General features: G+C 44.5%; 1 protein-coding gene across 1 annotated transcript in view; it reads right to left on the bottom strand.

Moving 5' to 3' along the window:
* LOC120055943 (laminin subunit alpha-3-like) overlaps positions 1–22,514 on the bottom strand; it is a 114,170-nt gene extending 91,656 nt beyond the window's left edge. Inside the window, exons 1-2 of the mRNA XM_039004012.1 lie at positions 22,022–22,514; positions 20,959–21,111 (exon numbers count right to left, since the gene is read on the bottom strand). Of these exons, the coding sequence (XP_038859940.1) occupies positions 20,959–21,111; positions 22,022–22,285 (417 nt within the window). The 5' untranslated portion in view covers positions 22,286–22,514. The remainder of the gene's footprint in view (positions 1–20,958; positions 21,112–22,021) is intronic.
* Positions 22,515–23,922: the final 1,408 nt, after the last annotated feature.

The following is a 23,922-nucleotide window of genomic DNA, read 5'->3' as shown; positions in this document are numbered from 1 at the left end:
AATATATTTTAGATAGAATCATGTAGTACCCAAAAACATATTTTAAATTTTAGATTCTTCAAAGTAGCCACCCTTTCCCTTGATGGCACACTTTTTGCATTCTCTCAACCATGTTCATGAGGAATGCTTTTCCAACAGTCTTGAAGGAGTTCCCACATATGCTGAGCACTTGTTGACTGCTTTTCCTTCACTCTGCAGTCCAACTCATCTCAAACCATCTCAAATGGGTTGAGGTCGGGTGATTGTGGAGGCCAGGTCATCTGATGCAGCACCATCACTCTCCTTCTTCGTCAAATAGCCCTTACACAGCCTGGAGGTGTGGTTGAAGTCATTGTCTTGTTGAAAAACAAATGATAGTCCCACTAAGTGCAAACCAGATGGGATGTGTAACGGCAGCCTCCCTGTGTAACAGGGATCGGACCAAGACGCAGCGTAGCTTGTGCTCAACATGTTTATTACGAAAGAATAAACGTGAACACTTAACACAATACAAAATAACAAATGTGGCAAACCGATACAGCCCTATCTGGTGCAGAGAAAACACAGAGAAAGGAAACAACCACCCACAAAATCCCAACACAAAACAAGCCACCTATATATGATTCCCAATCAGAGACAACACAAAACATCTGCCTCTGATTGAGAACCATATTAGGCCAAACATAGAAACAGACAAACTAGACACACAACATAGAATGCCCACCCAGCTCTCGTCCTGACCAACACTAAAACAAGCAAAACACACAAGAACTATGGTCAGAACGTGACAGTACCCCCCTCCTGAGGTGCGGACTCCGAACGCACCCCCTAAAACTCTAGGGGAGGGTCTGGGTGGGCATCTGTCCGCGGTGGCGGCTCCGGCGCTGGACGAGGACACCACTCCACCATTGTCTTTGTCCCCCTCCTTAGCGTCCTTTGAGTGGCGACCCTCGCCGCCGACCTTGGCCTAGGAACCCTCACAAAGGGCCCCATCAGACTGAGGAGACAGCTCCGAACCGAGAGGTAGCTTAGGACAGAGAGGTAGCTCAGGACAGAGAGGTAGCTCAGGACAGAGAGGTAGCTCAGGACGAATGGCAGCTCCGGACTGAATGGCAGCTCCTGACTGAATGGCAGCTCCGGACTGAATGGCAACTCCGGACTGAATGGCAGCTCCGGACTGAATGGCAGCTCATGACTGGAGGGCAGCTCATGACTGGAGTGCAGCTCATGACTGGAGGGCAGCTCATGACTGGAGGGCAGCTCATGACTGGAGGGCAGCTCATGACTGGAAGGCAGCTCATGACTGGAAGGCAGCTCTGGACTGGCGGGCGGCTCTGGCAGCTCCTGACTGACTGGCGGCTCTGGCAGCTCCTGACTGGCTGGCGGCTCTGGCAGCTCCTGACTGGCTGGCGGCTCTGGCAGCTCCTGACTGGCTGGCGGCTCTGGCAGCTCCTGACTGGCTGGCGGCTCTGGCAGCTCCTGACTGGCTGGCGGCTCTGGCAGCTCCTGACTGGCTGGCGGCTCTGGCAGCTCCTGACTGGCTGCCGGCTCTGGCGGCTCCTGACTGGCTGGCGGCTCTGGCGGCTCCTGACTGGCTGGCGGCTCCTGACTGGCTGGCGGCTCTCGCGGCTCCTGACTGGCTGGCGGCTCTGGCGGCTCCTGACTGACGGACGGCTCTAATGGCTCGGGACAGACGGGCGGCTCTAATGGCTCGGGACAGACGGGCGGCTCTAATGGCTCGGGACAGACGGGCGGCTCTGACGGCTCGGGACAGACGGGCGGCTCTGACGGCTCGGGACAGACGGGCGGCTCTGACGGCGCTGGGCAGACGGATGGCTCAGATGGCACTGGGCAGGCAGGCAGCTCAGACGGCGCTGGGCAGGCAGGCAGCTCAGACGGCGCTGGGCAGGCAAGCAGCTCAGACGGCGCTGGGCAGGCAGGCAGCTCAGACGGCGCTGGGCAGGCAGGCAGCTCAGACGGCGCTGGGCAGGCGGGTAGTTCAGACCTGCTGAGGCGCACAGTAGGCCTGGTGCGTGTTGCCGGAACTGGTGGTACCGGTTTGTAGACACGCACCTCAAGGCTAGTGCGGGGAGCAGGAACAGGACACACTGGACTCTCGAGGCGCACTATACACCTGGTGCGTGGTGCCGGAACTGGTGGTACCGGGCTGGAGACACGCACCACAGGGAGAGTGCGTGGAGGAGGAACAGAGTTCTGGAGAAGCACAGGAAGCCTAGTGCGTGGTGTAGGCACTGGTGTTACTGGGCTGGAGCGAGGAGGTGGCGCCGGATATACCGGACCGTGGAGGCGTACAGGAGCTCTTAAGCACCGAGCCTGCCCAACCTTACCTGGTTTAATGCTCCCCGTAGCCAGGCCAGTGCGGCGAGGTGGAATAGCCCGCACTGGGCTGTGCTGGCGAACCGGGGACACCATGCGTAAGGCTGGTGCCATGTACACCAGCCCGAGGAGACATACTGGAGACCAGATATGTTGAGCCGGCTTCATGACACCTGGCTCAATGCTCAATCTAGCCCGGCCGATACGTGGAGCTGGGATGTACCGCACCGGGCTATGCATACGTACAGGAGACACCGTGCGCTCTTCCGCACAACACGGTGTCTGCCCGTACTCTCGCTTTCCACGGTAAGCCCGGGAAGTTGGCGCAGGTCTCCTACCTGACTTCGCCACACTCCCCTTTAGCCCCCCCCCCCCCCCCCCCAAGAAATGTTTGGGGTTTCTTCTCGGGCTTCCAGCCACGCTTCCGTGCTGCCTCCTCATACCACCGCTCCTCGGCTTTAGCTGCCTCCAGCTCTTCACGAGAGCGGCAATATTCTCCAACCTTAGCCCAGGGTCCCTTACCCTCCAGAATTTCCTCCCATGTCCAGGAGTCCTGTGTAATGGGCCGCTGCTGCTGCTGCCCGTTGCTACGCTGCTTGGTCCGAGATTGGTGGGTGGTTCTGTAACGGCAGCCTCCTCCTCTTCGTCTGAAGAGGAGGTGTAACAGGGATCGGACCAAGACGCAGCGTAGCTTGTGCTCAACATGTTTAATTACGAAAGAATAAACGTGAACACTTAACACAATACAAAATAACAAATGTGGCAAACCGATACAGCCCTATCTGGTGCAGAGAAAACACAGAGACAGGAAACAACCACCCACAAAATCCCAACACAAAACAAGCCACCTATATATGATTCCCAATCAGAGACAACACAAAACATCTGCCTCTGATTGAGAACCATATTAGGCCAAACATAGAAACAGACAAACTAGACACACAACATAGAATGCCCACCCAGCTCACGTCCTGACCAACACTAAAACAAGCAAAACACACAAGAACTATGGTCAGAACGTGACAGGATGGCGTATCACTACAGAATGCTGTGGTAGCCATGCTGGTTAAGTGTGCCTTGAATTCTAAATAAATCACTGAGAGTGTGACCAGCAAAGCACCCCCACACATCACACCTCCTCCTCCATGCTTCACGGTGGGAACCACACATGCGGAGATCATCATGTCTCACAAAGACACGGCGGTTAGAACCAAAAATCTCCAATTTGGACTCATCAGACCAAAGCACAGATTTCCACCGGTCTAATGTCTGTTGCTCGTGTTTCTTGGCCCAAGCAAGTCTCTTCGTATTATTGGTGTCCTTTAATAGTGGTTTCTTTGCAGCAATTCAAAAATGAAGGCCTGATTCATGCAGTCTCCTCTGAACAGTTGATGTTGATATGTGTCTGTTACTTGAACTCTGTGAAGCATTTTTTGGGGCTGCAATTTCTGAGGCTGATAACTCTAATGAACTCTGCAGCAAAGGTAACTTTGTGTCTTCCTTTCCTGTGGGGGTCCTCATGCGAGCCAGTTTCATTATCCTTTAACGAGTCACCAACCCGGATCCGGGATCACCCCCCACTCCCCCCCCACTGAGTAGCATAGCTAGCATAGCGTCACAAGTAAATTGTAGCATCTAAATATCATTAAATCACAAGTCCAAGACACCAGATGAAAGATACAGATCTTGTGAATAAAGCCACCATTTCAGATTTTTAAAATGTTTTACAGGGAAGACACAATATGTAAATCTATTAGCTAACCACGTTAGCATAAGACACAATATTTTTACTCCAACAGTTTTTTCCTGCGTCAGTAGCTATCACTAATTCGACTAAATAAAAATATATATAGCCACTAACCAAGAAACAACTTCATAAGATGACAGTCTGATAACATATTTATGGTATAGCATAGTTTTTTTTTGAAAAATGTGCATTTTTCAGGTATAAATCACAGTTCTACATTGCAGCTGCAATCTGAAATAGTGCCGACGCAGCCAGAACAATTACAGAGACCAACGTCATATAACTAATTACTTATCTTAAAACATTTCAGAAAAATACACAGCGTACAGATATTGAAAGCCCAACATCTGGTGAATCCAAACAATATTTCAGATTTATTAAATGTTTTATAGCGAAAACAAAATGTAGCGCTAAATTAGCATAGCCACGCCAGCCAGAACCAGCTGGGCGCCCACGACCAGTTCACATGCACGACAGATATATGAAATAACATCGTAAATTGGGTCTTACTATTGCTGATCTTTCATCAGAATGTTGATCAAGGTGTCCTTAGTCCTGATGAGTCGTTCAATCCATTCATAATGGCAACTTTCCCTCTTCATTTAGCATAGGTACTGGTCGACTGGCACGGATCTGTCCAAAGTAAAAAAAGTCACAGAACGGAACACGGCAAAACTCCCGAAAAAATTCAAATAATCTGATTAAACTATATTGAAAAAACATACATTACGATGATATGGTCACATGTATCAAACAAACTTCGAGACGGAGATAGTTTTCATCCGTAACGGCAGCAAAACAGTAGACAATCGCACCTCCAAATCGCGCGATTCAGAGAACCGGAAGTTGTCGGTCACGCCAAAGAAATAGGTCTTATTTCACGTCAGTACAAGATAAACAAAAAATTTCTCCTCTGACGTCCTCTTGACACCCAGAGGAAGACGAATGAAGTGTGTTTCGGGTCATAGGTGGCGTGACCATATATAGGCAGAGCGTTGAAGCGAGCATACACATCTTGCATTCTTCTTCTTGGTCAGGGAAAGTGCTGTCAAATGACTTCTGTTTCACTCAGAGACAAAATTGAAACGGTTTTAGAAACTAGAGATTGTTTTCTATCCAATGGTATTAATTATATGCATATAGTAAGAGCAATAATTGAATAAGAGGCAGTTTAATCTGTAGAGCAAATTATGCTAATGCGAAAACAGCACCCCCTGTATTCTCAAGATAGAGTGCTTGATGGTTTTTATGACTGACTGACTTTATTGTCTTATAGTAATGATGTACTGTCATTTCTCTTTGCTTATTTGAGCTGTTCTTGCCATAATATGGACTTGGTCTTTTACCAAATAGGGATATCTCTATATACCACCCCTACCATGTCAAAACACAACTGATTGGCTCAAACGCATACTTCCGGCGCCGACAGAGATGGCCGCCTCGCTTCGCGTTCTTAGGAAACTATGCAGTATTTTTTTTTTTTGTATTATTTCTTACATTGTTACCCTAGAAAATCTAACGTTTTATTACATACATCCGGGAGGAACTATTGGATATAAGAGCAACGTCAACTTACCAACATTACAACCAGGAATACAACTTTCCCGAGGCGGATCCTCTGTTTGGTCCACCACCCAGGGCAATGGATCGGATCCCAGCCGGCGACCCAAAACAACGGCACCGCAGAAGGGGCAGACTGAGCGGTCTTCTGGTCAGGTTCCATAGACGGGCACATTGCGCACTGCTCCCGAGTATACTACTCGTCAATGTCCAGTCTCTTGACAACAAGGTAGACGAAATCCGAGCAAGGGTTGCCTTCCAGAGAGACATCAGAAAATGTAACGCTCTTTGTTTCAAGGAAACATGGCTCACTCGGGATACGTTATCAGAGTCGGTACAGCCACCTGGTTTCTTCACGCATCGCGCCGACAGAAACAAACATCTCTCTAGGTAAGAAGAAGGGCAGGGGTGTATGCCTTATGATTAACGAGACGTGGTGTGATCATAACAACATACAGGAACTCAAGTCCTTTTGTTCACCTGACCTAGAATTCCTTACAATCAAATGCCGTCCGCATTATCTTCCAAGAGAATTCTCTTCGATTATAATCACAGTCGTGTATATCCCCCCGCAAGCAGACACCTCGACGGCCCTGAAAGAAATTAATTGGACTCTATGTAAACTGGAAACCACATATCCTGAGGCTGCATTTATTGTAGCTGGGGATTTTAACAAGGCTAATCTGAAAACAAGGCTCCCTAAATTTTATCAGCATATCGAATGCACGACCTGGTCAGGTAAACCCTGGATCATTGTTACTCTAACTTCCGCGACGCATACAAAGCCCTCCCCTGCCCTCCTTTCGGAAAATCTGACCACGACTCCATTTTGTTGCTCCCAGCCTATAGACAGAAACTAAAACAGGAAACGCCCATGCTCAGGTCTGTTCAACGCTGGTCCAACCAATCGGACTCCACGCTTCAAGATTGCTTCGATCACGTGGACTGGGATATGTTCCAAGAAGCATCGGACAATAACATTGATGAATACGCTGATTCGGGTGAGCGAGTTTATTAGCAAGTGCATCAGTGATGTTGTACCCACAGCGACTATCAAAACCTTCCCCAACCAGAAATCGTGGATTGATGGCAGCATTTGCGCAAAACTGAAAGCGCGAACCCCTGCTTTTAATCAGGGCAAGGCGACCGGAAACATGACCGAATACAAACAGTGTAGCTATTCATTGCGCAAGGCAGTCAAACAAGCTAAGCATCAGTATAGAGACAAAGTAGAGTCGCAATTCAACGGCTCAGACACGAGAGGTATGTGGCAGGGTCTACAGTCAATCACGGACTACAAAAAGAAAACCAGCCCCGTCGCGGACCACAATGTCTTGCTCCCAGACAAACTAAACAACGTATTTTCTCGCTTTGAGGACAATACAGTGCCACCGACACGGCCCGCTACCAAAACCTGCATGCTCTCCTTCACTGCAGCCAACGTGAGTAAAACATTTAAACGTGTTAACCCTCGCAGGGTTGCCGGCCCAGGCGGCATCCCTAGCCGCGTCCTCAGAGCATGCGCAGACCAGTTGGCTGGTGTGTTTACAGACATATTCAATCAATCCCTATCCCAGTCTGCTGTTCCCACATGCTTCAAGAGGGCCACCATTGTTCCTGTTCCCAAGAAAGCTAAGGTAACTGAGCTAAATGACTATCGCCCTGTAGCACTCACTTCCGTCATCATGAAGTGCTTTGAGAGACTAGTCAAGGACCATATCACCTCCACCCTACCTGACACCCTAGACCCATTCCAATTTGCTTACCGCCCCAATAGGTCCACAGACGATGCAATCGCAATCACACTGAACACTGCCCTAACCCATCTGGACAAGAGCAATACCTATGTAAGAATGCTGGTCATCGACTACAGCTCAGCATTTAATGCCATAGTAACCTCCAAACTCGTCATTAAGCTCAAGACCCTGGGTCTCGACCCCGCCCTGTGCAACTGGGTCCTGGACTTCCTGAAGGGCTTTCTCAGCCCTCTCCTGTACTCCCTGTTCACCCATGACTGCGTGGCCATGCACGCCTCCAACTAAATCATCAAGTTTGCAGGCGACACTACAGTGGTAGAATTGATTACCAACAACGTTGAGACGGCCTACAGGGAGGAGGTGAGGGCCCTCGGAGTGTGGTGTCAGGAAAATTACCTCGCACTCAATGTCAACAAAACAAAGGAGATGATCGTGGACAGGAAACAGCAGAGGGAGCAGCCCCCTATCCACATCGACGGGACAGTAGTGGAGAGGGTGGAAAGTTTTAAGTTCCTCGGCGTACACATCACGGACAAACTGAAATGGTCCACCCACACAGACAGGGTGGTGAAGAAGGCGCAGCAGCGCCTCTTCAACCTCAGGAGGCTGAAGAAATGTGGCTTGTCACCAAAAACACTCACAAACTTCTACAGATGCACATTCGAGAGCATCCTGTCGGGGTGTATCACCGCCTGGTATGGCAACTGCTCCGCCCACAACCGTAAGGCTCTCCATAGGGTAGTGAGGTCTGCACAACGAATCACTGGGTGCAAACTACCTGCTACCCAGGACACCTACACCACCCGATGTCACAGGAAGGCCAAAAAGATAATCAAGGACAACAACCACCCGTGCCACTGCCTGTTCACCCCGCTATCATCCAGAAGGCAAGGTCAGTACAGGTGCATCAAAGCAGGGACCGAGAGACTGAAAAACAGCTTCTATCTCAAGGCCATCAGACTGTTAAACAGCCATCACTAACATTGAGTGGCTGCTGCCAACATACTGACTCAAATCTCTAGCCACTTTAATAATAAAAAATGGGATGTAATAAATGTATCACTAGTCACTTTAAACAATCCACTTTATATAATGTTTACATACCCTACATTACTCATCTCATATGTATATACTGTAATCTATACCATCTACTGCATCTTGCCTATGCCGTTCGGCCATCGCTCATCCATATATTTTTATGTACATATTCTTATTCATTCCTTTACACTTGTGTGTATAAGGTAGTTGTTGTGAAATTGTTAGATTACTTGTTAGATATTACTGCATGGTCGGAACTAGAAGCACAAGCATTTCGCTACACTCGCATTAACATCTGCTAACCATGTGTATGTGACAAATAGAATTTGATTTGAATTCCACAAATGAACTTTTAACAATGTTTTTATCTACAAGATATTTGTATAGACTACACCTGATATAAAATAGAATTTCACTGAATTCAATTCTATTTCCTTTAATTCAAATTCAAATTGCAATTCTGTATCCTGTTTACTACCTCAATTCAAATTCAAGAATTGGAATTTGAGGCATTCTCAATTCAATTATCAATTGAGCCAAACCCTGATTGGCATGAAAACCATGATGACTCAACCTCACAACAAACCAACCCATCAGAAAGACAGAACATGAGTTAGTTCTAGCAGCTGAGGCTTCTGCCTCAAACACACATACAGTACACAGTATGTGCCCCTACCTGTGCTACCTGTGTGGGATCGAATCCCGGCCCCACTGGCCTTCTTAAAACAAGTATTTTCCCTCTGTCTCTCTCTCCCCTATTAATAAAACAATAAAATACGACAGGACAGAGTGTATAATCCATAGAGAAAAAAATAATGACTGAGAAAAGGCTTAGAGACAACCTGTCAGAAGAATACAACTGTCTCCTGGCAGACAGAGAGAGAGCGAGAGAACAAGAGAGAGAGAATGGCCTGGCAGTGCTCTGTTCTTTTCTGTCTCAGGGCTCTGTTTCCATCCCCCCGTCCTGCCAGTCTAAATATTCATACTTGACTTATATCCAGCACTTTCTGTTTGGAACAGCCTGAAATATTTTGGTGACATGATAACAGTCCCGGTCCAGACTCCTGGTATGTGCTGCAAAGACATGAAGCAGAATTGAATAGACAAGCCCTGTGAACAATAAAACTCAACATGAACTGGGATATTGGTCTTATTCATCATAACACTTGAAGTGATCTCCACCCTAAATCTAAATGCCTGGGCCACAGGAACAGGAGTGTTAGTCATATCTATGGAGGACGGTGGGTGTGGAGGGTCAAAAAGGTTGAGTTGTCACATCTCACTCCTTCAGCTTTTAGCCCCAGTCCAAATTCCTGCCGGTGACCCCCATAAACAAGCCATATACACAGGGCGTTAAGTGTCCAGATCTCTCATCTAAACTCCAGTTATCACCCCAGAGAATAGAGCAGGCAGAGGCCTCAGCAACCTCCCACCATTACACCGTTCTCACCATCATGCCCCAGTGTTGTCACCTTCCTCTCACTGCATGTTTACTGAGTGTTCGCACCATCATGCCTAGGCTTGGGCGGTATACCGTAAATACCGTATACTAGGGTATTTGGAAAAAGACACAGGATGGTTTTTCAACAACGTCAATACCAACAAAACTATTTATTTGAAGTTTTTCAATAAATTTGAATATTTGTAGCTACTTTTTAAGTTAATACCGGCAGTCAACTTGGGCAATACATTAGGAGATGAAGCAGATTGTGTTCTTCATTTCACCTGTCACATTATTTTACAATATGAAGCTTATCGTAGTTCCCCAGAACAGTTGAGCCAGTCATGTGTTTGTTTGTAAATAGCAGACGTCGGGAGCTGGTGAGTCCATAGCAGTCTACATCTATCAGAGTCTCTGTTGTGTGGTGCACATGAGGTGATGACGTTACACTTGTATTCTCTCATTCACTTTCACTTGTTATGTCCCCACTCACCGAAAATGATATTCGGTAGCTACTAGCTATGCTTTTATAACTTTATGAGCTGGATTTGCCTGTCTTTACAATTAGTTTATGTTAGTTTTCGCTTGTTAGCATTTAGCTAACAGCATCTATGTGATTATTAGTTTGTGTAACAGAAGCCCAATGGGCTTTTCTTGCATTTTTAGCGCCCCCTCGTGAGCTATGCCGTTAATACCGTAAATCACGAGGAGGGTATGAAGGAGGGAATGACGATATGAAAATCTGGATACCGGCCAAGCCTAATCACACCCTAGTGTTCTCACTTTCCTCTCACTGCATGTTTACTGAGTGGTCTCACCTTCTCACCAAAACAATACAGTTCTGATAAATGTAACACAGCCGCATAATGGAGTGAGATACTCAATGTTTTATTGAGAGAAAAAAAAAATCATGAAATATTGACTGAATTATAGCACATTAGCAATTGTATAATGACGGACAACTGCCGTGTTGTTGGCTCCATGCAGAATTCCTGCACCGACTTCACACAGGCCTGTGCTTCAGCTAACGGAGCCTGGCAGTCAGGGTTTTACTCCCACTGAACAAATAGTCTACACTATTAGAAACTAATACAGTATTAGAGCCTATGGAAAATAGGCTGATAGCGTGACTTTATGACTTAATGCCATGCCTGCCTTGTGGATCTGTCCAATCATACTGTGATCTAACCATGTCGATCAAATTAACTCAATGAACTGGGTTGATATAGTCTTTCATTAATTTAATACTGAGTACTCTGTGAGATTGTTACAGTAAGACACCACCTACTATGATGTCTGCTGCCAATAGGTCTATTACTGGGCTTAAAGAAGTTCATTTAAATGAACTAATAGAGTTGAAATCCTACTGTCTATGGTCTCTAGATAACATTGTTTGTTATTACATGTGCTTGTTATTCTGAAAATGTAGGACAGACAGGTGTTCAGTTGCAGTCCAGAAACAAATAATCTCCAAGCTTTAGGCAGGAAGGAACCAGTCAGCCAGGAGGGTTCAGGGGGGCTACTGTAAAAAGCAAAATCCTAACAGATACAGTAGAATCTATCTGACAGAGATCTCTTTGTGTCTGATGTTAGGGCAGAGGAATGCACCACGGCAGAGCTAGGAGCCATCACCTTCTGTTGGAGCGGATCAGGCCCTGCCTGCCAGACAGACAGACAGACAGACAGTTGCAGCGCAATGGGGCTGGGGTGTTTTTAGTCTGGATTGAAACAATGCAATCTACAACTGTTTGTCTGAAGTGGAACAGGTGGTGATAGTGGCGAGGGGGGTGGGTCGTGGGTGTATTTCCCTCTGTCTCCATGGTGGGCATACATTCCACCTCTTTCCAGGGACTCAGTGATCCTTTTTAAAGCTATATACTCAAAATAGTCTCTCCAAACATGTGGGCTTGGCCCAAAGATAGTCACAAGAGGTAATTTTATGCACTATGAAAATGTGATGAATGCAAGTTTATACAAGCAAGGAACCTATTGTAAAAAGGTACAGCTGCTGCTCTGCAATTGACTGAGAATGTTTCCTGTATGTTTGTTCAGTAGGTATGATTGTGTTGGTGGCTTACCCATTATAATGGCTTGTTCAGAGTTCTCGTTTAGTAAACGGAATACTTAAACACCCGATTACAACATATTGTGTTTGAAACCAGCACCACTATAAAACTATAACAACCGATCTAAATTAGAACAAACAGGACGCATCAGTGATCGTGCCATATATCAAAAAGACATATAGGAAAAATCTTTGTCCACACCTGCGTCAATGACTGTATCAGTAGGCCTACAACCTCTGATAAGCTTTTCTATGTAGCACTATGCATATCGCCTCCACGAGCCTTGAACAGGTGAGTTAAGATAAACCCATTCTGCTTTTCCACAACGGAGCTCCAGGTTTAGGAGGTAGTGGCATTCCTGTCCAACAATGTGATCCAGACATGAAGCCGGGGTGAGGTTGCTAACCAGACTGTGTGGCTGCCTGCCTGCAAGGCCGAGCCCAGGGAGCGGGGCTGTAAATATGTGCAACAGACACCCGACTGCAGCTGGCATGGCGCCCACCACAGAGCGGAGCAGAGCAGAGCCCACCAGCTAAACACACCTACTTACATCACCTCCATCATCACCACAGCAACAGCTAGGGAGCCAAACATGTGTCCCAAGTGTTAGACTATGCCAGCTATACAGTAAACACTGACAAAGGTATAGGAATGATATTGGAAGCCTATTTAGACAATGGTACAGTATCATCAATATTACCACCACCAACATAAGGAAAGGATATTACATTTAAGATTTTGTTAAGAACCAAATAATGATGACACTGTATTTGAACAAAATTGGTAACATGCAGTAAGTGGTAACACAAGTTATTCCATTCCAAATATGTTTTTGATTATTTTGATTCTTGCTTTTTATGATCTACGTTCTGATTCCATTCCATGTATGATAGAGTACTTGCGCCTAAAAGTATTCTGTGGTTTGATAAGCACCTGGTTCTTTCCAGGGCCTAATTGTGAAGTTATGCTGCTGATATATGCATGTTGAATCAGTACCAAGGCTGTCAGGGGAAAAAGACTGTAGGAGCGGTCAGTGAGGGAACAAAACCCTGCTCAACTCAGTCCTGTACGCTCACCTTAGCAACACAACAAACACATATACAGTTAATACTGCAGGCTGCTGTTGCAACAACATCACAATACACATACCTATATATCTGCTATAACACAATCCTCTGAACAATCAACGTTATCACTGTCTATGTATCATTTTGATAGTTAGCATTAGCTGTTTGCTACTGCATCGCATTAGAAGGCATTTGCACCATGAATACTCAAACACAGAACCAGACACACAGGGAATCATATTTTACTCCATCATATGCAGCTATCATGGAAGGTGGGTAGGTATTCAGGGTGGGGTGGGGATGGAGAATTTCGTATGAAGCTCTGTGTGTGTGTGTGTGTGTGTGTGTGTGTGTGTGTGTGTGTGTGTGTGTGTGTGTGTGTGTGTGTGTGTGTGTGTGTGTGTGTGTGTGTGTGTGTGTGTGTGTGAAGACGGGGGAGGCAAACAGGAGGGTCTTTTCCACACAGTCTGCCCAATTCACTGCACCTCCTCAAACCATTTACCCACTGTAAAGAAAAGGCCAGATCACTTTCAGAGAAGCCTTGAAAAGAACCAACCCTTTGTGTAAACAGCACAGAAAGGATGTCACACAATACAGCCTACATCGATTCCAGGACAAATGTGGGTATAAAACAATCAGACAAAACTTCAGTGGGAGGCAGCAGGGCCTGGAAAGATAGAGAGTGGATTAAGTTCAACAGGAAGTCTTCATAACTTACAATAAATTAACTACTACCAGCAAGCTTCAGAAATGCGGTCATCCTAAACTAGCACAGCTCCTGATATAGTACTTTTTTATCTTACCATCAAGTCACTCAGCCATCCAGCAACAACTACCACACACTCATTACCAAACCCTACAGAGTAGGGAACAAGTACCTGACACCCAGCATTAAAACCCACCTATCAGAACAAACTCTCACTTATCAGAGACACTCTCCAATCAGATACCTACGCTCACCATTCAGAACCATGAGTACCTCACACCTAGCCAATCGCAGCCCACCTCACATCAGTGTTGTACATGCTATGACAAATACCAAATCTCACACAAACAAATCCTAACCCCCTGAAATAGCAACCAATCAGGGTTCAATCAGAGCTTCACACAAACCAATTAGTGTCCATTCAATGGGATAGCGCCCACCAATCAGAGGCCTTTCAGTAACGTGGTATGACAGACAGCAGTAAGCCCAGGCATCTCTGTCTCACATGGTCCAGGGCACTCAGGCAGATAAGCACATGTGGTCAGGGCTCCTAAAATACATTCCCCAGAAAAAACAGACTGCATGGGCGGCTGTGGGGCCGATCCATCCGTGGTGCCAATGTTCACTAGGACAAAGAGTCGCCACAACAGCCTGTAAATAGTTTTAACAAGGGAGGACAAGTCTCGCTGTACAGGTAAACAGGCTGTTTTGTGGAGAGGATTTCATTGTGTTCGTTTGGGGAGGACATATGTGGTTTTGAAGAGTTCTAATTTATATTGTAATTAAGAAAATGTGCCTCTGTTAAGTCAATAAAAAAATTAACAAGATGAGTTGAATTAGATTTATTGGGTAAAATCTACTGCATCATGAAACTCACAGCAGAAGGCTCTAATCAATGTGTTGACTGTCTTTCTGGGTGAGCTGCTCCAATGCCCTGAAGACAAACTGGCTAAGGCAATACCCTCCACTAGATCCAGTTACTGTAGAGTACACAAATCAAGAAGCACCCCTACACCCAGGATCTGCCCATAGTAGGAGGGAGTTGAAAGTCATCTCCTGATTTATGGCAGGCTTTGTCACGGGTCACAGGTCAAAAGCCCACAAGATAACACAGGCAGGCGGCTACTTAAGTGTGAGAGCTGCTCGCCTCAGTCAACATAATCCAGCGGTGTGGTTGGGTTGATTTGCACAAGGAGCTACACCCAAGGGAGTTGTACTCTTTCACACTGATTGACTGACTACAAGATTTATAGCAAGTAAATACAAAGACATACTGTGTTTTGTCTAATACAGAGTTCCAGGCCAATTCTGACTCTTTCCTTTTCTAAAAACTTCAAACGTATGATCATGTTAATCCACAAAGGAAATGGATTCACCTTTCTGTGCTATTATTATATCATTCAACATTCCACAAAAGCTTAGCTGGAATCAGCCCTTGACGGATTGGTGCTGCTTCAAACGTGCCAATGCTTTACAGAACCATCAGAAATGGCCACGTCAAAAACCACCCGGCTTCCCTTTGAACTTGGTTGGTTTGACATAAACAATGACAGTGCCATTATCTAATTTATCCGCTTGGAGAGATGGAGATAAGACTGGCAAAGGGAGGGAAGAAGGGAGCAAGCACCTGTGTTAGTCTTAGAAGAGACCACAAAGACCATTCATTCAACTGGATCCAGCCCTTACAAATATCAGTGACTGCATCATCTGTTCCGTGCCTTAACTGAATCTACAAAGGCTTTGAACTGCTTCTCTCAGGCAACATACATCTGATCAATTCTATCCAAGCATTAAATAAACCTGAGCAGGAGTAGGCATAGATAGTTAAGGGCGAAAGGGAGTGACCAAGGATCCGGCAAGTTAGTCTGAAATAAACTTGACATTCTTTATCTTTCTGTTTCTTGGAGGTACATTTAGTTATTTTGACAAATGCTTTGTTATGACTGTAAAATCATCAAAGTGTTATAGGAACCAACACTATTTGACAGACATCTGTGCTGAAAGCACATGGAAGTGTGGTTGACTGAATTCTTTCAGAGGCATTGACAAACACCTTTCTTATCTACATACACCTCTGATGTGAACACATGGCCTACACAAGAATGCATACCCAGAGTTAATAACCACAAAATAACATTGTACAACTTTACCAAACTGAATTATTCTATGGGATACAGTATTTAACAATTATCATGGAAGAATACTGCTTTAACTTTGTTTTTCAGTTTTCAGCTGTTTCTCTATTAGGTAGGATGATTTTGTGAAGAACATAATATCTATGCAGTTTAACTAATTAGCATAGATTGGCACTCAATCTAGTTTTTTTTTTTTTGCCTCGCATTGAATTGATAAGTCTCAGGTCAATGCTGCCAAATCAGTCTGCTCTAATTTGTGAAACAATAAACTTGGAAGGCAACACTCCAATGAAACCAACTGTTTTAAAGCTGCAAGCTTTTTAATGAAAGCAGATTGAATCTCAGCACACACAGCCTCATAAATACATTCTTGGCATTGACAAAATACTTAGTGGAAGCTAAAAACAAATGGATGACATAAGGGGGGAGGTGCCAGGTGAGCTTGGTCTGGAGCCTCACTGGATCACAGTTGAGTGACTCCTCATGGACAAAAAATATATATTTAATCCATAGAATGGTCCTTTGGAAGGTTGTTGACATATCTTAAAGAATAATTGAGAAATAATTAAAGTTGGCATATTTATGACAGGCCTCCTTTAAGACTCCATAATGTTTAATCTGTAGGTGCTACAAAGAAGAAATTGTTGAACATAATATTCTCTATGGGCATATCAAAGTTTCAAAGTGGGATCTTTGCTACTTTTAGAGTTATGATCAAATTTGTAAGCATTTCCAGCTAAATGAATATGAAAATGTATTCAAAATGGTCGCCCTCTGCTGCTAATTTGCAGGATGTGCAATGATACAAGTAAAAGGAGGCTGTTATTGGTTACATTGCCTACTTTCTCTGTATAAAATGGGCCATAACTTTTAAGCTAGCAGAGATCCCACTCTGGAACTTTGATATGTCTGTGGAGTGTATTATATTCAACAATTAATTGCCAAATTTGCCAAATCAAAAATGGTTTATTTTCAATATGCATGTATATATTTTTCAATATTCATAAATAAATAAGCAAATTGTTATTGAAATCATAATGCAACTTATATTACAGAGCAAGCGTAACACTTCATTAATTTTTTAAAAGCTTTTTAGCACCTACAGATTAAACACTAGTTTAAAAGGAACTTTTAAACTCCACAAACTTGTATTAATTATTTCTCAATTATGCTTTTATATACAAATGTCAAATATATGTCAACAATCGTTTCACCAAAGGACCATTTTATGGGTTAAATCTCGTGAAAATACCAAAAAGCATGTTCGTTTTGTTTTGTCCAGGCTTCGTGAGGAATCAGTCAGTTGCTGTTTGGGTGGTACAAATGGGGAGGGGGGAGCCGTGTGGTTGGTAGTTTCTGAGAATACTTCATCCCCATGCCCTTTATAGCACGCCTTAATGCAGTAATGCCACTTTCCCCGCTCCCAAATAAACTGAGCATTACCACATCTTAAACGCAGACGTCCCTCGCGCCCTGCATGCGTCCACGCTTTTTCAAGCCATGCGGGCACTATATTTAGCCTCTCTCAAGCCCCGCTGCTCCGCACAACTCAGCTCAGCCCAGCTAAAAACAGATATGGAAGAATTCGCCACTGCTACCCATTCTCTTCCCACAGTGCTCCTGGGGAACATGGATGAAGTGTGGTACTCACTTTTAGGAAGATTTACTTTATAGGTGTCTCCATTTGGTTCCCACCCCTTAACCGCAGACAAAACCTGTTTCCAAATCACAACAGGTCCAGCCCTGAACCCACTCCACCCACCCAACCCGGACCTACTCCCCCAGATCAGACTTTAAAATCCCTCTGATCCCTAATCCCTGGACACAATTCCTCCCTTTTCCCCCTCACTGTGGACAATTGAGCGTAAGGTGCAATTTCATGGACTATGAGCCAAACTCCTGCTGCAGCCACAGGTCCTAATGGTTACCTATCCTCCAGCCACAGGGGCATGATCTGAGTCTGATTCCTGGCACGCAGCCAGATGTGGGACATCACTCACATGACTACAGCTGCCCGTCTTTCTCAGACAGGCTTACTTACACTTGTAACTTAAAGCATAAGCAGACTGACAGAAGAAAACCCACCATTGACTGTATGCGGAGAGTCAATCGCAATCCCAAATGCATTCACACATACACACAGCCAATGTGCGCAGTAGCCCGAGACGGCCTCACAGCTTCCCCAGGACTGCCACACAGAAGAAATAACAGCCCACGGAGAGAAGCACAAGATTGAACTTCACTCAACTTTCTAGAGCAGTGGTCACCATCCGGCCAATAGTGATCGACTGATCGTTCTCCAAGGCATTCCTAGTCGATCGCCAAACATTTCTGCAAAAAAACAAATGATAAAGCCTTGTTCCAAATTTTTTTTTGTCTCAGGCTGTTGGCAATAGGTGCACTTGATTCAGTTGCCCTGCACGCCGGGTAGGTGAACTGTTGCCATTTTGAACCATTTCATGTGTCTGAAGGTACAAACTCTGCCTTCCCGGCAGGCCCGGAGAGAAAATCAAATCCACTATAGGCCTACCACTGGCCAATTGGATGGCTCAGATTAACGTGTCTGCAGTAATGTAGCAGGCATAACAGAGAGCTACAGCAAAGTTGATACTGTGAGATTTCAAAACGTTTAAAACCATGACTAGAGAGAGAATGTCAACGAATACAGCAAAGAGCTGCTGTTTTTATGAGTGAGTTCATGTTTAAATTCCTACTCAGCACTGTCAACACTTTGTATTCAACACGTTTACAAGCCATAAAATGCGCGATCTTCCTATTTCCACTCAGTGCTACAACAAGCACTGCAGCAGTAATGAATGAGTAGGAAAATGTATTGATGTGCTTGCGTTGTTGTATAATCAGCGGCTTGGGTATTTTTTAATATCAAGGAATATCTCACTTTCTTTGTTCAAAGGAGTAACATGAATTTGTGCATGAGGCAGAAATAATGCAGTGAGACTCAAGTTCCGCCATCAGCTGGAAGATGGTGTCCTTTTTTGTTCAGTGTCAGTGTCAGCGTACCCTCAGTCTGCTGCTCTCTCCCTCCGCTGAGACTGACCACCAGATGCAGGCATCATCAGCCCACTAAAATATAAATTATTTAAATGTATGCTCACTCAGTTGTGCCTCACAAGTAATAACGGATATATTACTGGTGTGATCATATAGCCTACCTCGTTTAAAAAATATATAGATTTTTTTTGAAATGGTCCGAACAACAATGCATTGGCAGGGCATCTTCCAGCAAAGCCAATATGCGGTGATAATGTATTGGGCCTATTAGCTTACTGCACAAACCTCATTGCTAGTACTGTTTTTATTTGGTTAATGTTGCATAAGCTTTCGTTTTTTAAGTCATGGTAAAAAAAAAGGTAGATCTCGGGTTGCATTTTGACTCAGAAAGTGATCATGACTCAGAAAAGTTTGGTGACCACTGTTCTTGAGTTTTCCCTGAGTTTTCCCTGTTAACACTATCAACTATTTTCCTTTATTGTGGCAATTGTGATCGAATAAATGCAATATTAGCTTTCAATCCAACATACCGAAACAAAACAAACGATGCAAGATATTTTGTTGTAGGCATAATGGATCGGAGTAGGATTCAATTGCATTGACATGCACAACTCAGCCCGTACTCTACATAGACGGTGCGGCATAACCAATCAAAGCTGCAGTAGGCCTATTTGCAAATAGATCATTGCCATATATGGATCTGTGCCATTTACATTGAACTGGACTGTGTATACAACATGAGCTGTCGTGAGTAGATGCGCTTGTTTTGAGTTTAAAGCTAGAGCTGCATGTTGCCACATGTGCACATTTTGTTCATATCCTTTGCTAGTTAGTGAGTTATTAGCCCAGTTATAGATCATTTGTAGTCAGCAATAGGGGAGTGTTTGCTTCCTACAAGAGAATAAAACGTGTACATTGCTAGACATCTTTGGAAAGCAAGTCAGGTGAAAAGCTTTTTTTCTTCTTAAATAGGCAGTGCTGTATTTAGAGACTTGCTTGAATAAGATAAGTAGCCAATAGGCAGAGGGTAGCATAATTTGTCAGATTCTCTGTAAGAATGGTATGAGAATAATAATGCATTTTATTTTGTAATGTGGTTTCTTTCATCAAAACAACACAAAAACATTTTCAGTCACCTCCTTGTCTGAAGGTCAAGTGGATAGCCAGGTTAATGTCAAGCCCTGCATACTTTTTGTTTTAAGTCTCATGGAATGTAGGCCTACATTGAACACCACATATTGTCTGCTATTGTAGGCTGAATGATAGAACACTTATTTCCAAGTTCAAATGTCATGGGATGCATTTTCTCTATTGTTCTTGATGGTAGGCTACTCTGGTAGGCCTTCATTATGATTAAATAACCACCAGTGGAGGCTGGTGGGAGGAGCTATAGGAGGACAGGCTCATTGTAATGGCTAGAATGGAATAAATGGAATGGAGTCAAACATGTGGTCTGATACCATTCCATTTATTCCATTCCAGCCATTACAATGAGCCTGTCCTCCTATAGCTCCTCCCACCAGCCTCCACTGATAACCAGAGTAGCCTACTTGGCCAATGTTAAAACTATAACTTAAAGCGGGTACAGCCTCAGTGTTCACAGTAAGCGCGTGCTGGAAGTTGCACAGAATTTTCACAATGTTCAAGTTTGCGCTGCGCAGACCTGAAATTTGCTCAGTGCCAAAAACTATTTGAGTGAACATTACACACAGCCACTCTGCTTCACATCAGCATTCAGCAATGATCTCCACACACTCATGTCGACGATGGCTAGAATCAACTACAAAACACTGAACAGTACACTGAAGAAGCAGAAAAACTAACTTCCCACTCATTGCCATTCATCCTCTCAGTCCCTCTTTAAGATGACCACTAGGTAGTGTGATGTCTGTCTACATCACTGAAGGCAGGTTGCCACCTCACACCAATGACATAATGCACCTTGAATTAGCTGAGAAAGGGAAAACCTTGTCTCTATTCACCCCATGACATCCCACTGTCACATTTCATACTCTCAACATGGTAACGTTGTCAATCAAACAACAGCTACCGTGAAGGTACAGCACTTGGCTGAGTAGGAACCAATGTAAGACCACCAGGGTTTCTCACTCACCTGTCCGAGGTCCAAGGTGACGTTAACCTCATTGTACATGGGTCCACGGGAGAGAGGTGGGCTCTGCCACCAGCGCTCGGTGCCATCGATTGCGTTGCTCACCGGGTGGGCCTTGTTAGGCTCGTTGGAGTTGCATCGGTCACAATACTGTCCCTGCAGGGAAAGGGCACATTAAATGTTGTTACTCTGAGCCCAAAACACATATAAAGAGTCCCACCAACACAAAGCAACACATTCAGTGCATAGTAAACATGTATTCAAGTCCATGAATAGGCCAGTCATAGCGTACATAAAAGTTACACAAAATACGAAACATGCAAACATAGACAAACACTTTGCAGACAGTGCAAGTAATTACATGCATAGTATGAAAAACGGTAAAAAATATATCTGGAATTACTGTAACAGTCTTTCTATACAATAATGCTAAAAAGCAATATATAGGCCTTGTTTGTGTAGGTTCTAAAGCCCCTGGGCCTTAAGTGTTCCAAAGGTATTCAAACTCCTGAAGGGGCAAGTTTATTAAGAGGGCATTCGCTTTAGAGGCCTCAGGAGTGTTACAGTGGTGTACAATGGTGTAAACTTGGTCAGAGCAGGCAGAATTGCCAATGTTTCCCATAGTGCTATAGTGACTCATTCTGGAGCCTGGGCGCAAGAGAAAGGAAGGAAGGAGCATTGATTCAACTGTAATAACAGTGTAACTAAATATGGTAGTTCACATGGGAATATATATATATTTATGTATGGAAGGCAAAATCATAAGAAAATCACTAGTTTGCAAGGAACCAACTTGATTCCAATTCGATTGGATAATACAAATACGATTTTATGGATTGTTGTTTATCTGTTGATAGGCTTTCCATCCACTTCAACACATGCGCATTAATATTTAGTATTTTACGCACGCACTCATCATGCCAATTTCTTGCGTACTTACAACTTACATTTGAACTGTAAACATTATTAGCTGTCTGAAAAAGCAAAGGCAGAAAAGTTGTCAACAATATTAACGTTTCAAAATGAAACCACAATCATAAAACTGTCAATTTTGTTTACTCTTCACCTGTATGGTTTGACTAGGAAGTCCGAATGTAGGTCCTCCGACAAGTTTACAGTACAAATCAGATCTCGGTCTCCCCGTTTCATCTTGACCGCACGTTGCTGTGGCGGAGATCCGTGACCCCTCCGCGAGGTTGAAGTACGGAGGACTCAAACTAAACCCCGTTATTTCGTTAAAAGACACTTGCGCGTAAACGTCCCCCCAAAGCAAGAGCGTAAAAGTACATAATAAAGCGTCGGAATGAGCTCCCTTCACCCCCCTCGCCATGTTCCACCTCAATAATCCCTGTAGATGCTGAATTCAAATAGCAACTCGCAGTTCAAGTTCATGTTTTCTAGATCGTAATGAAATAATATGCACTCTCCACGCATGAAACACTACGGTTCCTTTGATCCTGGCAATGGAACGACTCGTGCGTCCAGTGTGCGGCTCTTGATGTAAAAGTTAGACTTGTTGCTCTGCTGCTGTTGCCTCTGTGATCCCCTTCGACAACATGTTTCTTCGTGAAAAAGCGCATGTTCACGTTTCTCCCTGACCAAACTCTGCCACCCAGGGCCGTATCAGGTGTCAACAGTGACTACTTCGGTCCAAAGGTTTCTAGAAATGTCAGCACTGAATCACAGCCAAAATGAAAAGAATTAGTATGCCTAATTCAGAGTAGACATTTTAGAGGACAATTCCACGATAATGGAATTACGCGTTGACTCCGTTTTTTTACTTTAAAACGTTTACCAAACACAAAACCTTGATTTCAAAGTTTAACAAACCATTCAAGTCTATGCACAATGACTACTTGTAACAACTTCCACTTAAAAATGTACAAAACAAATTTAGTGGAAGAACTTTGAAGATGAAAACTTTGCTAACAGAATTATGGTAAAATCTCCCCTCAGGTTTTAATGCTACCATGTTTTCCAAACACTCAAATATCTCCTCCGAATTAAGTTTAAAAAATGTCTGCAAAAAGGATGGTTTGTCAGCTATGACATCAAATCAAATTTTATTAGTCACATGCGCCAAATACAACAGGTGTAGTAGACCTTACAGTGAAATGCTTACTTACATGCCCCTAACTAACAATGCAGTTTAAAAAATCAGAATAAGACTAAGAAATAAAAGGAACAAGTAATTAAAGAGCAGCAGTAAAATAACAATAGAGGGACTACATACAGGGGGTACCGGTACAGAGTCAATGTGCGGGGGGCACCAGTTAGTTGAGGTAATTGAGGTAATATGTACATGTAGGTAGAGTTATTAAAGTGACTATGCATAAATATTCAAATAGCCTGGGTAGCCATTTGATTAGATGTTCAGGCGTCTTATGGCTTGGGGGTAGAAGCTGTTAAGAAGCCTCTTGGACCTTGACTTGTCTATGACTAGGGTGGCTGGAGTCTTTGACCATTTTTAGGGCCTTCCTCTGACGCTGCCTGGTATAGAGCTCCTGGATGCCAGGAAGCTTGGCCCCAGTGATGTACTGGGCTGTACGCACTACCCTCTGTAGTACCTTGCGGTCAGAGGCTGAGCAGTTACCATACCAGTCGGTGACGCAACCAGTCAGGATGCTCTCGATGGTGCAGCTGTAGAACCTTTTTAGGATCTGAGGACCCATGCCAAATCTATTAAGTCTCCTGAGGGGGAATAGGTGTTGTCATGCCCTCTTCACAACTGTCTTGGTGTCCTTGGACCATGTTAGTTTGATGGTGATGTGGACACCAAGGAACTTGAAGCTCTCAACCTGTTCCACTACAGCCCCGTCGATGAGAATGGGAGTGTGCTCGGTCCTCTTTTTCCTGTAGTCCACAATCATCTCCTTTGTCTTGATCATGTTGAGGGAGAGATTGTTGTCCTGGCACCACACGGCCAGGTCTCTGACCTCCTCCCTGCAAGTTGTCTCGTCGTTGTCG

The sequence above is a fragment of the Salvelinus namaycush genome, chromosome 11 (genome assembly GCF_016432855.1).
Source record: "Salvelinus namaycush isolate Seneca chromosome 11, SaNama_1.0, whole genome shotgun sequence".
NCBI lineage: Eukaryota > Metazoa > Chordata > Actinopteri > Salmoniformes > Salmonidae > Salvelinus > Salvelinus namaycush.
This window is presented reverse-complemented; position numbering and strand designations above follow the sequence as displayed.